The 15,509-nt window shown below is 35.8% G+C and overlaps 1 protein-coding gene across 2 annotated transcripts; it reads right to left on the minus strand.

The window, feature by feature from the left end:
- Positions 1-476: 476 nt before the first annotated feature.
- Positions 477-7,513, minus strand: meak7 (MTOR associated protein, eak-7 homolog). 2 transcript variants are annotated; one of them, XM_081373018.1, is made up of 8 exons: positions 7,406-7,513; positions 7,074-7,218; positions 5,817-6,047; positions 4,143-4,287; positions 3,188-3,586; positions 2,304-2,422; positions 2,038-2,220; positions 477-1,935 (listed from the first exon to the last, which is right to left on the minus strand). In XM_081373018.1, exons 2-8 carry the CDS (start codon positions 7,212-7,214, stop codon positions 1,816-1,818), a joined length of 1,338 nt encoding a protein of 445 aa, XP_081229144.1. In that variant the 5' UTR covers positions 7,215-7,218; positions 7,406-7,513; the 3' UTR covers positions 477-1,815. The 2 variants fall into 2 exon arrangements, with proteins under 2 accessions (XP_081229144.1, XP_081229145.1); XM_081373019.1 differs by having other exon boundaries at positions 483-1,935; positions 7,440-7,480.
- Positions 7,514-15,509: the final 7,996 nt, after the last annotated feature.

Here is a 15,509-nt window from a genome sequence, read left to right on the forward strand (position 1 = left end):
GGCTGTCAGAAGAAAATATTGTCGTCCAAAATGATGTTGATGTTTGAGTAATGAATGATTGGTCTTATTCTCATGTTTATTTCTTTAAACATGCGAATGAGAAAAAGGCTCCGTAGCGTAGAATGTCGAATTCAAGTCACGTTCTTTTCTTATAGCATTACTTTCCACCGCGCGCATTCCACTGTTCATTTGCATTAAGAATGCATGAACAAAAATCTGATTAGAAGACTGTTGGGTAACATATTTATCATCTGGATGCAAAAAATACAAAGTATTAGGCTATCATGATAACCCACTGTAAATATCTAACCCACTTCATCTTGAAAAAGTGTAATTTCGACCTAAAAACCAAAGTGGTTCACTTATTTAATATCCATGTTTGTTGTATAGTACATTATTAGGATTTTTCATTGTTTAATAATATTAAAAACAGTGAGTGACTGCAAAAGAGCCATTACTAAAAGCAGCAAACAATAAACAGTAATCTGCACATTTTATTAATACAGCGATGCATGCTGGAAACTCCAGTAGGCCTACAGCATCTATCAAAGTTACAGTTTACTGTCAAATGCCAAATTATTGTGGAAACAAAGTTCCTTTTTTTTATTGCCATTATTATATGGTTTTGTAATTTCCCATTGTCAATCAATAGTGATTCTTTTACATTCTGAGAATTACATTTATGTATTTGGTGCTTTCTGGGTTTTAACAATTCATAAGAAAATAAAAATAATAACTAGAATGTACATTTCCTGAAGAAAATGTGAGTGGTGCTTGCAGTGGCAAAACTCGGCACTCGGTTGCTAGGGTGTGATTATACAGTTACCATGATAATATTCACAGACTGGTTTCCCAACCGAAGCAAACGAGCCCATATGTCTAGTCTATACGATATTCTGGTGCTGAGATATAACTTATTCATGTGATTGTACGGTTTCTAGGGTAATCTTTATGGTTACTAGGGTTTGCTTATACAGTTTATGGCTTGATATTTAAAGACTGTTTGCCAGTCTGAGTAGAAAAAGGCCAACTCTGTGTTTCTACAATGCTCTGGTGCTGAGATTTTGCTTGTTAATGTTGTTTAATGGTTACTAGGGTCCTGTAACTGGCTGCTAGGGCGTGGCTATGAAGTTGAAGTTGTTATGAAGCTGCTTGATAGGCCGAGTCAAAAGAGCCCAACCCCAAGTCTCTCTGACCTTCTGATCCAAAGATATGATCTTTCACATTTTTTGTTAATGTTAAGTCTATGGAACTTTTTTCAGCCGATTTATCGCCCGCTGGACGAACATTGTACACCCAATGGCTTATAAAAGTCATAGCACACCTCTCCTCAATAAACTGGTCGATTTGACACCTCATTGATGGGTCTACAACAAATGGTGCGCGAGGAGTAGCGTGCCAAAGTTTAAGTATGAGCAATAACATTGACAAGCACCACTAATAATAATTTCCATTTTCCAATCTTTCAGTTTACAGACACTAAAGTTATCAGTCAAGACAAAATGCAACCACATAATGTCCAGATATTTGATAAGAAATGTAGAATCCAGTCACACTTTGTCAATACTCAGTGTTAAACAGTAGTCAGGCAGAACATCTTGTGTGCACATTTTAATATTTCACAGAAAGCAGGAAACCAGCTCCTTGATTTTGCATATCCACATAAAAACTGCAGTGTAATAACACCTTATTAAGTGGTTCTTAACAGTGTGGTTTCTTCATCATTCATATTAGTGTAAAAACACAAACCAAACCAAACTTAAAAGAAACACTGCTAGTTTGATCTCCATGTTGTCTTCATCTTTTTTTTCATCCTCACTGTCCCTCATCCTCCTCAGGTTCTCGGAGGCCTTGGCTGTGCAGGGTCTTCCCTGTCATTTCCATCATGGCCTGTACTTCAGGATCTGCATCTAGTATGCTTTTCTTCTTCTCATCCTGAATGTCAAGATCAGGAACATTTCAATTTTGCATTTACATTTTTTAGTATCAAAAATGCAAACCCCCCAAAAAAACAAAATTCAGCATATTATCACAGACCTGTTCCTGTTCTTCAGGTAGCTGCCCAACGCCCCACATCTCCACGGTGTCCAGTTTGAATTCCTCGTCTCCTGAGAGCTGAGGACTGCCGTATGTAGTGCACCGTGGTCGAGCCCTGCTGTGGCCGTGTCCAAAATCGCAGTCCAACCACAAGCCGAAATAGCCATGCTGACCACCCATACCCTAAAAAAAGAGAAGTAACAATGTAATTGTGTTTTGCTCCATGGTGTTGTAAAGCCTTGAGCACTGTTTATTATTGATCTCACCAAGCCATTTGGCATGGTCTGCTGGCCCTGGTTCAAGTACATGTAATGATTGTTATAGCCTGTGCAGGTGAACACTCGCATGTAGGGAGAAATAGAGAAGAGGAAGCTCCTGGAATCGCCTAGTGCAAAAAGAAGAAAACATTGATTGTAATGTATAAAGGTGTGTTCACACCATGTCAGAATTAACTAATTACAAGATTCTGTAAGCGTTCATGTCCTCATAGAACTCGTAATTACAATTTGTAAAAAAAAATTGTAAATCTATATAGAAAAAGGATCTATATAGAACCTTACAGGGTTCTGTGAGGCACTTCATATATAGAAGCGACTTTTGTAATCATTTAAGACACTTCTCCTTATTGAATTTATCCCATATAGAACCTTTTTGGTAGAGATGCACCGATGTATCGGCCAACTATTTAAAAGCAGCTGATGATCAGGGCCAATAATATCCTGTCAATCAAAATGGTGCGGAAAAACGTCTTCAGACTGCAACTCATACTGTGTGTGAAGAAAATCTCTCTTGTGTTGAATTTAGGGCAAATTAACATGACTATAAAGCATTAACAGTTAAAAAAATAGCGACCTTAAAGCAGGCTCTATTTCAACCTATAAATCACCCATAGTTCAAGCCAGTAGTTTTCCCACAGAATGGGGTTACTTTTACACTGTCCTTTGTTCTAAGAGTGTACTGCGTGATCGATGTACCACCTGACTGCTACAGAGCCATTTTGGCGCTGACAGTGTTGCCGTAGAAACACATAATTTTGAATCTGTGGATGTGAATGGCTCCGACTCTGGGTCATCATCTCATAATTACCACAATTCTGACATGGCATGAACACAGCATAACATTGTATATGGTTTAATCCTTCTGAACTCACCCTGAAACTGAGGCTTGACCTCCCAGCTTTGAGACGCAAAGCCACCAAAGATATGGCCTTTAGTGTCTTTTACCAACATGACAGTGGGACCCCGACTTTTGCAGTTGCCCACCAATCGGGTGAAGCTTTCCCCGTGTATGTTTGTAGAGAATAACAACCTCCAGGGGGCACTATGTCCCTCTGGTAGCTGAGGGGACAGGAACATCAGAAGAGGTAGATTCAAGAGACATCGGAGGTCACTCCAGGGAGCGTATCGACACGGGGGCAAGAGAGTTGGGGGAGGACGAGAGGGCAACCCAACTCCTAGCCCCTCACCAATCAGAAGCTCCAAGAACATGGCCATTGCTGGGATCCGGAAAAGCCAGTCTTCCAAACATGGAATGTCACACGTACTCTGGTCTATTGAAGCGATAAGGACTAATTATATTAAATAATCCTCTTGCTGTGCACTGCAACTGTTAGTTAAAACAAGGTAACACTTCACAATAAGGTCCCATTAGTTAATGTTAGTTAATACATTAATGTTAATAAAAATACAGCTGTTCATTGTTAGCTCATGTTAGCTCAGGTCCATTAAATAATATTAAAAGACACAACTTTTGATGTTGAAATGAACATTAACTAAAATTAATAAATGCTTTAGAATTATTTTTTCACTGTTAGTTCATGTTAACTAATGTAGATAACTGATGTTAACAAATGGAATTATTGTAAAGTGTTAAGCAAAAACAAAAGCTATTAAAAATTACTAAGCATAAAATTGTAAAATATAAAAATAAAAGCTAATTCAAAATATTAATAAATACTTTAATAGTATACAAATAATACTAAAAGAACACCTCTTATTTAAGAGATTTATCCAAATGGTTCACATTCACATTATTTAAAAATACACTTCATTCATTTTCATTTGGATTTAATCTAAAACAGCATTTACTGTGATTCTGATACAAACCTGAAGATTTTAATTCAGAGGTCAAATGTTCTGACAGCAGTTTAACCCCTTGATGGCCATCAGCCATGCGATCAGGTTGCCAACCTCGCAGATGCCCCCTGTGGACTAGAGTCTGCACTGCCGCTGAAACCAGGTCTTCCACAAACTATTTCATAAACATTAAATTACCACAATAAGATATTAAGAATTATTTGGAAATTGTATTTATGCTTCATTGTTAAATTGACTTTGTGGGTTTAAATAGTCATGAACTTAGGCCTAGTCCTAGACTAAAATACACATTTGAGTTGTTTTAACAGAAAGCAACCTGCACTGATATATCCTTCTTAAAATATGTCAGTGCCAATGTTTTGTCTCAAGATGCACACCAGTAATGTTTTTTTTGTTTCTAAGGCATGTTTATAAAAGCTACAGAAATGTCCTAACTGATCTAAGGCCAAATCCTGGCTTAATCTAAGCCCTATCTGTGAAACCGGGCCTAGTTGGTTTATATAGACTATTTTACAGTTGGTAAACATGGTGACGTATTTGTGTGGGCGGGGCTTAGCTGGAGACAGAAAGAACCCTCTGGCCGCTTCACTAACGCTAGTTTGCAAGTTTTGTTAGCTTGTTTTTAACAATGACTGTAGAAAATCCGAATTTGTCTTAATGTGCAAGGTCACTCACTGTCCAGGAACGCGATTGTTATTTGCAAAAGTTAATTTTAACGGACGGAACCAGATGACCGTACACGCTCAGTCAATGGACGATCTGACAGGATTAACGTTAACGCTACCTCCAGTTGAGTGGCCTCAGCCTGACTTCTACACCAGCCTGATAGAGAAACCGAGGGTAAAGAGAAACTGAGAGCATATATATATATATATATGCCCTCAGTTTCTCTTTACCCTCGGTTATATATATATATATATATATATATATATATATATATATATAGATGCCTATAACTATGTGCTGAATGGTCATGTAAAGCCTTGTGTGGTGTGATCCGCAGTTCTGCCTAGCCAGCGCCAAGAAGACGACAATGTTAAGATTGACACTACGGTGCAATTTTAATGATATGAATATTTTCTAGAAATAAAAATTCCAGATACAGCATACTCATTTTTCATCGATTCTTGCACCCAACAACACAACAAGATGACATTTAATAATAATAATAGTAATTTAAGCTCCTTATTATGTAGTCAAATCTGTGCTGGTTTGTATTGGCCGCCTCCAGTTTTCACGCTGTTTTGCCTCCAGCTAGCGCTGTGACGTAACTGTGACGTCGACGCAAAAGGGGTCTATTTTCAGGCCTATGTTTAACAGTGTTAATGAAATCAACTTTGGTTATTGAAATGAAGCTGAAATAAACAAAACAAAAATCACATTATAACTATATAACTATTAGCTGAAAAACTTACAAAAATTAGAAAATATGCCCTGGCAACTAAATGAAATAAGTACTAAAATTACTAAAACTTAACTGAAATAAAAATTAATTAAATCTATATAGAGATATTTCTATCTATAATATATAAAAAAATATATAAATATGAAAAACTAATAAAAATGACAAAAGCACATAACAACTAAACCGTAAACTAAAATTCAAGTGAAAACTAAAAAAATAATAGTACATAACACTTAATACTGAAACCCTTTATATAATTAGATTTTGGTGATACTTACACCTCTGATCTGCTCAGCTGTGGTAGCAGTAGCCTTTGCACCCTCTGCCATTGCCAAGACCAAAGGTGCACGTTCCTCTGCAGTTCCTCTAAGAATATCTGCCAGGAAAATAACCAACTGCTCACGACTTACCCCATCACCAGGGGGCAGTGGCACTTCTGGATCAATGCTGTGTATGCCATGGAATACTCTCTTTATCATTGATTCTGAGGCCATTTTCCCCATTGTCATCTGAAACAAATAAAAATAACAGCAAAAAGTTAATATCAATGTATCTTAAGTTTGCACAGACATGCAATCCAAATAGAAAATGTTTGACAGATCTGCATCTGTTCACCAGCCATAACAATTACATTTTTGTTTTAAGGCAGATGCTTATTATTAGATATTCTACAATACTGTTCAGCCTTCTTACAAATGACTTCAGACAGCATTTAACTGGACATCAATAAATAATTAATTGAAAGTAATTATGTGGTAGACTTAGGAATATGTGGAAATTTACTAAAAATCGGTTTCCATGGTTTTTCAATCGTTCAGTTCAAGACTGTTATTTTAGTAACACTGAAATACTGTTATAGTTTTTATTAATATTTTGAATTTATTATTTATTTATTTTTATATTTTCTGTTTTCATTTTAGTTAAAGTTATAGTTAATTTTATATATATATATGTATATATCAACTGTATTTCAGTTTTAGTTATTTTAATAAGTACATCAAGTTCAATAAAAGAAAATGAGAAATGTTGTATTTGCATTGTTGGCAACTAGCTAATATAAAATAAGTTTAAGTTTTTTTTTATATATATCTTTATTTCAGTTAACATTTATTTTATTTGAAGTACAAAAACATTTTAGTTTTAGTTAACAATAATAACAGTGTTGTGATGTTCATCACACCGGGACACAAAATCATTAAAAGGATAGTTCACCAAAAAATGAAAATTCTGTCATTGTTACATTTACTCACCCTCAAGTTGTCCTAAACCTGTATGAATTTCTATCTTCCGCTGAACACAGAAAAAATATATTTTGAAGAATATGGGTAACCAAACAGTTGATGGAAGAAATTCATACAGGTTTAGAACAATTTGAGGGTGAGTAGCCTATATGATGACAGAATTTTCATTTTTGGGTGAACTCTCCCTTTAAGGATAATATGTATACACGCACATACACAAATATAATAAAAATCAATTAAATTTGAGGTTTAACAGAACTAGTTTAATGCTTATGCCACAGCTGCTCACCTTACCTTCAGCATGTCTAGGGATAAAACCTTCCCCGAGGAGCCAGTTCCATGAAGCCTGTCAAATGTCTCCTCTATAACGGGTCTTTCATCCGGACGAAAACGAGCCAGTCGTTTCTGCGCTACAACACTGTCGGTGTTCCCCATCACCCTGAAGGGAAAACACGAATGAATGTCAACTTGAATTAATTCATGGAATTTAGTCTGACTGTCATGGGCACAAATGAATTCATAAAAACATGCTTAGTTTCAGCTGCTGACTGAAACAAGTGCTCAGGGGAAACTCTGAAATACAACGAACAATTGAGTTCTGAAAAACTGAAGTGAGATCTTCAGACCTGGTCAGTGGTTCAGTTTGACATTTCGACTCACGATGTAAACACCAGGTAAACACACACAAAAAATAATTTCCGGGTTCTGCACTACATCACGCGCAGAAGACCAATGACTGGAGAGAAACTTCAAACCGCGCTGTGATTGGCTGGATCAGGTTGCGTCATCCGCAGAGTGCTAGACAAATGTACGGCACGGCACCAAAGAAGAAAGACAAGGAGAGGGAGAGGGAAGAGGGCAGGTTTAGGTAAACTGATTGTTAATTCTCTCCAGAGGGTGTGAGCACGTCTCCAAGTGTTCTCAGCAGGCTACAGGCTACAGGGAGCTGAGCTGTGGAGCTCTGCCATTGTGCTGAAACCACAGCACAGTATAGTTACTTCTATACTCTTTGGCCTAGTTGGAGGCAAATTAGTTGGAATTTGTTACACACAAAAAAATACAAACAAATGATACTGTTACGCCAGATGGTTTGGTGTTGATGTAGCTACTTTTATCTTAGTTTTGTAGATTAATATGATATTTTATAAATATTATTTACAACTAGGTACTGTAAGTATTTGTTTAGGCCTAGGCTACTTTCTGTTAATAACAAATAAATGGTGATTAGCCTATATAGAAAAGTATTTGCTTTCGTGTTTTTAAGACCACACAGAGAACAAAAGTGTACATTGCAGTTAAATTTACTAAATCAGGGGCTTTCAAACAGGGTTTAGGGGGAGTCCCAAGGGGCCACAAGTGATTCCTATGGGGTCTGTGGAAAAGTCTAAAGATAAAAAGTGTAACAGTGTAACAATAAATAAACTAAATTTACTAAAAACAGCCAATCAATTGATTTTAAAAAAATTAATAATGCATCTAAATAAATAATTCACCTACAGCACAGTAATACCACAACACAGTAACGAAACTAAATATTTTTCAAATGACTATTTTAAGCATATTTTAATATTAATTTTCACATTTTTACATGAAAATATATATAGCTGGCTTTTAAATTTTAGGACGGGGCACCAGGATGATGTCCTTGGCATCTGAAAGATCGAAAGGCCCCTGAACTAAATTATTACATTGCCTTTCTGTTTATCTAAAGATAAAACAGCACATAAGATTGGCAAGTAGGCTAGATATATATAAATATAGGTTATGTAATTAGTTCATAATTAGCCTAGTTTTTACAGGTTGGCTCAGCGAACTAATTTGTTTGCGTCATTGGAAAGAGTAATGTAGTACCTCTTATTGACCATAAGAGGTCAGACTAATACAGCTATTTAAAGCAGCAGATTTGTCTTTTCCTTGGGGCTTTACAGATCTTTCTCAACAGGCGATGAAAAACGCCTTTTAAGGGCATGAGATTCATGTGAGATCTGGGCGTGATGCCCGCTGACGCGTTGACGTTCAGCAGTCTTACCAGAAGTTTTAAAAGAAGCCGTTTAAGGACATTTCCGTAACCGAAACTGTTGGTTAAAAAAATAGAGAAATGGAAATAGTCAAATCAGATGACCTGCAGGAAGGGATAGTATTCAATTCGATTCGACGGCTATCACATGTAATGAATGAATGGCAAAACCTCACGGTAATGTACTGCGCATGCGCATCAATCATCCACCCAGCATGGCTTATTGAAACTCTCTACTGATGAGTGTATTCTTTACTTCTCTCGAGCCAAAGCACATACACGTTTGTTGTATTACCATGTATTTAACCTTTTATTAACTTGTAATGTTTTTATACTGAGCTATTTCTCATATTCCTTCCCTAAATCTAGCCACTTCTTAATTTTCATTAAGACGTCGTTTAGTATGCTTATTAAGCCATGTTTTGTGTGACTGGTTCTCACAATGTAGATGATTTAAGTTTTACTGTTCCTTTGGGGACATATTGTCTCCACAATGAAGCCAAAACTGACCCACAAACACTATAGAAGTTAAATAAGGCCTCTCATAGACACAGTTATTTTCATAGTGATTGGCTATTTATTACATCTTAAACTTAAATCTAACCCTCAAACCTGTTGACAATATTAGATTCAAAGCATGATTTGATTTAAAGTCACCATGAAATCAAAATGGATGTTTATTGTGTTTTTATGGAATATTGCATTATTTATTATAGGTTAAATGTTTAATTATTATTGTTATATTATTATTATAATTCATGTCCCCTTGTAAATTTGAATCAAAGTAGCCCTCTGCTTGGAGCAACATTTCTTCTCTTCTCTTATAACAGGCGTAAAGGCGGGACAACCTCACTCACATGAGATCACAGCAATATAAAGCCACAATGATCCAATCAAGTCCCGCCTGGACGCCTTACATGATTTTCTCATTCGAGAAGCCTATTCACTCTGATAAACGTGTCACAAATTAAGAAAATACTCTCGCAATCTTCTCGCAATCTTCAGTGAAATTGACAAAAAAGTCATTTTTGTTCCAAAAATTTTTAGCATTTGTAATAAATTTACCATAACTGGTAAAAATCGTTACTTCATGAGAGTTATCTTCAGGTAATCTTGAAATATTCAAGGTTTGTACATAATACATGTGCTTAAAGGTCATAGAACATGTGAACAACAGGTTTTTACAACCTTATTGCACATTGTCATACAGTGCAGTCTCTAATGAGCAGGTGTAAACCTCAACAATGGCGCTATTGTGCTGCAAAGTGCAGATCAACCTGCTCGCAGCATGTGCATGCATAGGCCCGGCCTATTTCACTTTTGATATTCCTGTGAAAGTTTTGGTGCCCATGTTCTGACGATTTGTGCTACCCGCTCAGATTTTGCTAGGTAGCACAAATCGCTACCTATCAGATTGTACCAGCATCATATTCATGTGGTTTGAGACTTTTTTAACGTCCATACATTCCCCTATCCTAAACCTGCCCATAAAACAATGTAAATATATTGTTGGTAGCAAAATCTGATAGCATGTTTCATCAGTACACCCACATAGAATCAAATGTGACAGAATACGGGAAAAAGTAAACTACTTTATTTCATGAAGCATAACTACTGTGAAGCATGAAGCATAACTACCTCTGATGTACTGAGTTATTTATGTACTGCAATATTTGTATATGCTGCAGCTGTTCGTATTATTTGGTTTTCTTGATTGCCTATAGCAATCACACCACCCTTCTTTAAAATGAGTATTGCTTTCGTGTGCAAAGGTCACGCATCCCCATATATTTTCATGATATATGTCTTTTTATGTATTAATTTCCCATTATTATACATTTTTTATCTCTTGATATTGACTGATTTATTTTTAAGCTGATAAATTCTCAATAGCCGAATCTTTACCATGTATCTAATATAACCACACATTTGCTTATTATAATATTGCATGTTATATGTAATTTATTACTATTACTATTTCATTTTATAATCATTTTAAATGTATAATCATAATGTAAACAATTGCAAATGTTTTATTATACAACTATTTGCATTGAAAGGTCATATTTTGTAGCTCTGTGTATTCTAACAGGCACAGCACAGACACTTCTTGAAGTGAAACAGAGGTAGTATAGGCAAACCGTAGTCACTGTCTGTGGCACCTCCAATCTGCGAGTTGAGGCATGAGTTTTCTCTCTTTCTTTTCGACTGCTTCTTCTTCCTCTTTCCTTTATCTGCCACTGTCGTTCTACAGCCCTATATGGTAAAAGTCTAGCACACTCAGTATACAGGAAATGGTGAAAACTCTAGCACCCACGCTCATGCATGCAAACACTGTTCTTTCTCTGTGGTGCTCATTTGTGTTTATGCTTAACCAAATTACTGTTATCAATACGACACATTGTTTAATAAGGAACTAACAATTCTCTCAAAAGTCTTTGCTTCTTTTTTGCTATTGTCTATTTTTCTATCTATCCTGCCCTCATTTGCATATGCACATTAAACAATGCCATGAGTGCCTTCATGCGTGACTGATGCCATGCACTGGTATAACTGGCTAAGAATATCAAGGGCTCTGTGTTTAAATCAAATTGTCTTTATTATCCCTTAACTCTTAACACACTCATTTTGGTTTGCATTGTAGTATAGCTATTAATTATAATACGTACATTGACATTTATTTTCCAGTACATACAGAATTATATGATGCACCACCTTAAAATATAAATAAACTCTTCATGAAATATGAGGTTAAATTGCATATTTTATTGTAAGGGGGTGTACTTGAGATATTTTAATTAAACAGCTGAATTTGTTTGAGACTATAAAAGCTGACCTTTTCTTTTGATATTTGCGCTTGACCTTTCATCGCATTGTGTGTATCCCTGCATTGGCTTGCAAGAAGTGGGTCTAATCAATAAATGAATCATTTTGTTATCCAGTTCATTGACCCGTATACTAAAGAGCTATAGCCCAATTAAATGGACATTTCTAGTTGGCTAACTGTACAGGGAGATTGATAGATTTGTTTTGTAATATTTCAATTGAGCCGACAGGATTTCTGGTAAGAGTACTTCCTGTTTCCTGGTTACTGTTTATATTAGTTGTATTTATGAAGCCTTGCCAGTGCTGAATTCTCCTGTGCATGTTACCTTCCCTGATCATTACCGTTCAAAAATTTGGGCTCAGTAAAAAAAATAATGTTTTTGAAAGGAAATAATACTTTTTATTTAGAAGGAAACATTAATTTGATCAGAAGTGAGAGTAAACACTTTTACATTGTTACAAAACAATATATATTTCATATAAATGCTATTCTATTGAACTTTATATTCATCAAAGAATACTGAAAAATAGATAACTAATGGATTCCACAAAAACTTTTCAACATTAATAATAAGAAATGCTTCTTGAGCACCAAATCAGCATATTAGAATGATTTCTGAAGGGGACACTGAAATTATGGAATATTCCCTGGAATAACCAGCTTGACCTTTACAGGAATAAATTATATTTTAATATATTTTGAAATACAAAATAGTTATATACTGTTTTTACTGTATTTTTGATCAAATAAATGCATCCTTGGTGAGCATGAAGGCCCCTTCACACCAAGAACGATGACTATAAAGATAACAATATTAGCGTCATGATATCGTTCTGTTTATCGCGTGCTTGTCTGTCACTTTAAATTCTCAAGCTCGTTACAGCAGGATGGATTCTGATTGGCTGTCAATGTTTTTATCGTTCATCAGATAAAATCGTTCTGAAAGTGATTCCAACGACATCGTTTCTCTGTGCCGTTATCGTGCTGTGGTGTGAACTATTCTTTAATATTGAGAAAGATAATTTATCGTTATCTTTAAAGTTATTTCCTTGGTGTGAACGGGCCTTTTCTTTCAAAAATATCAAAACATTTACTGAGCCCAAACTTTTGAACAGTTGTAGGGCTACTTTTTTTTTACACTACAAATAAAATATATCCGTTTTGTGGTGAATTCTGTTAAATTGGCAGGTCAAGTACAAATCTCCACTAAAATAAAGAATTTTTTTTTTTTTTTTTTTTTTTTTTGCAGGTTAATTTATTTCTACCCTGAACTTGAGGTGTTTTCCAGATAGCCTAACAATTTGCATCTCTACAAAAACAAACCTTCATAAAGCACATTCAAGAATCCAACCCACAACTGAACATATCAGCGAATGATGGGATGCTCTTGTTCTAAAGAAGAGTGTATTATTTTATAAACGTAAAAATATTGCTGTTTTTAAATATCTCCAGGACTTTCAACATTTGTGGTCAAGAGCATATGAGAACATTGCATGTTGGATTGTTGGGTACAGTGTTGGTGATGGCGACCCTACTATTGGCCCGCAGGTTAGTGACAATTGGACCACTGAGCCAGGTTTGGAGCGCATCTTGTTAGCTCATGACAATGGCAGCACTGTGCCAGAGCCTGAATGGTTCACAGGAACATTGCGAAGTGACCCATTCACTCACTCAATGGGCACCCCTTTCTCGCCCCAGTAAAATCCTATCTTCCTCTTCCCCCAATGCTAGACTCAACTAGCAATTCCTGTAAACCATTCTCTCATACCATCTTCATGTCATTGCACTAGATGTCCTGTACCTTTAGAAAATGTAAATAAAGATGTTTGTATTTAAACAAATTTAACAAATGTCCCTTTGGCAACACCTCTCAGGCATCAGAAAGCAAGCAATAAGGCAAAACAGCAGAACTCTGTGTGAGCCCTGCTCTCCAGTTGGGTTCTTCATGTTAATGAAAGGTTAACAGAACACTGTGTTTGTTCTCATCAGACTCCTCCACTTGCTTGATGTACAGTAATTGGCAATCAAAATAGATTTGAAGCAGCTAACCACTTTATTATGTAATGTACATGACTGACTCAATTGGTGACTGTAATATTCAGTCACCAAAATCTTACTTTATCATATTTTAAGTCAATGTTTAATACTTTTTTGAGCAAAGATGCATTAAGTTGATCAAAAGTGACAGTAAAGACTTTCATATTGTAAAAAAAAAATACAGTTTTTTAAAACTTTCTATTCAGAAGCTGAAAATTTTGCTTTGCGATCACACAAATAAATTACATTTTAAAATGTATTCTAATATATTTTAAACAGTTATTTTAAATTGTGATGATATGGAAATTTACGGTATTTTTGATCACATAAATGCAGCTTTGGTGATCATAAGAGACTTCTTTCAAAAACATTTAAAAAATGTTATCGACCCTTGACTTTTTAACAATAGTGTACATTTCTCTTTTGTAATAATTATCCAAAAACAATCATCACATCAATGCAGTAATGTGTGTGGGGTATGAAATACGCTTGAACTGGGAGGCCTCTGGAATGCAGGAAGGATCCGAGCAGAATAGCTGGCACTGACTTCCTTGTGAACAAGATGCCAAAGAATCTTAAGAAACATGTCTACACACACGCACACATTCTTTCTCTCAAACACACATTCTGTATTACAGCGAGCTGCACAAACGCAAGCAAGCAACGCTGGAGTTGTCAGAACACGTAAGCAACTCAAAGCCCCACAAACAGGCAGGGAGATAAAGATAAGGACTAGCCTGTCTGACTGAGTGCTTGTGTGGCTTAAACATGAAATTCTTGTTGACAAGATCAATACAATGGCCGTTTCCCAGTGTCAGGAGAGACTAATTAACATTCACATCTAATTTATCTCATTAAAGTCGTCCCCAAAGTCACTCAGCAACACCTGCTACAGTACTCAAGCTATTCGAGCGAAGATCTGTTACAAACACAGTTCATCTAAGGTGCAATTTTTTTAGTATGTTGCAAAGCAGTTGCAAGGTGGTTTCTTGGCCCAAGTAAAAACAAAAAGCCCACCCACAACTATGAATGCACTTATGTGAATAGATATTCAAATTTAATACTATTTTGTCAAAATTAAATAAATATAAAACTGATTAAATACTAATCGATTGTCGAGTTCACGCGCGTGATCATAGGTAACTAAACCTATGCGCGTGAACTCGACAATCGACTACTTTGGACTTCAACCGAAAACAGGATGTAAATACAGGTATTTGCGCTGGCTTAAATAACATAATTTTTATCCATATCTTTCATATCTACTGCAGTCAGATTCACTCGTGTTCACTCAGAAGGAATCACTCACATGACCTGTGCACTTGTAATGACACATCAAGGATGTTAAGAGGCTAAAAGCAGGTTTAAATATTGCCCCATTGAAGTCAACAGGGTGCAAATTTTAAAAAGAGAATAACACGGTGTAGGCAACACCGATTTTTGTCGTTGTTCTCTGTACTGACAGCACTCCAAATTTACAAAAAAATTAGCTCAATGTTAAAATTGACCGGAGTTCTCCTTTAATATCCTTATTCAACCAAGGCCTAATCCTGGTTTAGTCTAAGCCCTGTTTGTACAACCAAGCCTAATGGCCGGTTTTACAGACAAGGCTTAAGCCTAGTCCCAGACTAAAATATATGTTTGAGTTGTTTTAACTGAAAGAAACTTACTCTGACATATTTTAAAATATGTCAGTGCAGTTCTTTTGTCTCAAGATTTACATGGGTAATGGTTTTTTTTTTTTTTTCAGTTTTTTTTCTAAGGCACATTTATAAAAGCTACTTAAAGCAACACTAAGGAACATTTTTTACCTTAAAATAATGTTTCCAAAATCGTATCAGTGGTTCAT

This window comes from Scardinius erythrophthalmus (genome assembly GCF_964197995.2).
Source record: "Scardinius erythrophthalmus genome assembly, chromosome: 8".
NCBI classification, from domain to species: Eukaryota; Metazoa; Chordata; class Actinopteri; order Cypriniformes; family Leuciscidae; genus Scardinius; species Scardinius erythrophthalmus.

Coding starts and splice junctions, on each gene's coding strand:
- meak7 (XM_081373018.1), bottom strand. CDS start 7,214: ATGGGGAACACCGACAGTGTTGTAGCGCAGAAACGACTGGCTCGTTTT. Junction 3,587..4,142: donor CTCTGAATTAAAATCTTCAG/GTTTGTATCAGA, acceptor TCGCTTCAATAG/ACCAGAGTACGTGTGACATT. Junction 1,936..2,037: donor TACCTGAAGAACAGGAACAG/GTCTGTGATAAT, acceptor CTTGACATTCAG/GATGAGAAGAAGAAAAGCAT.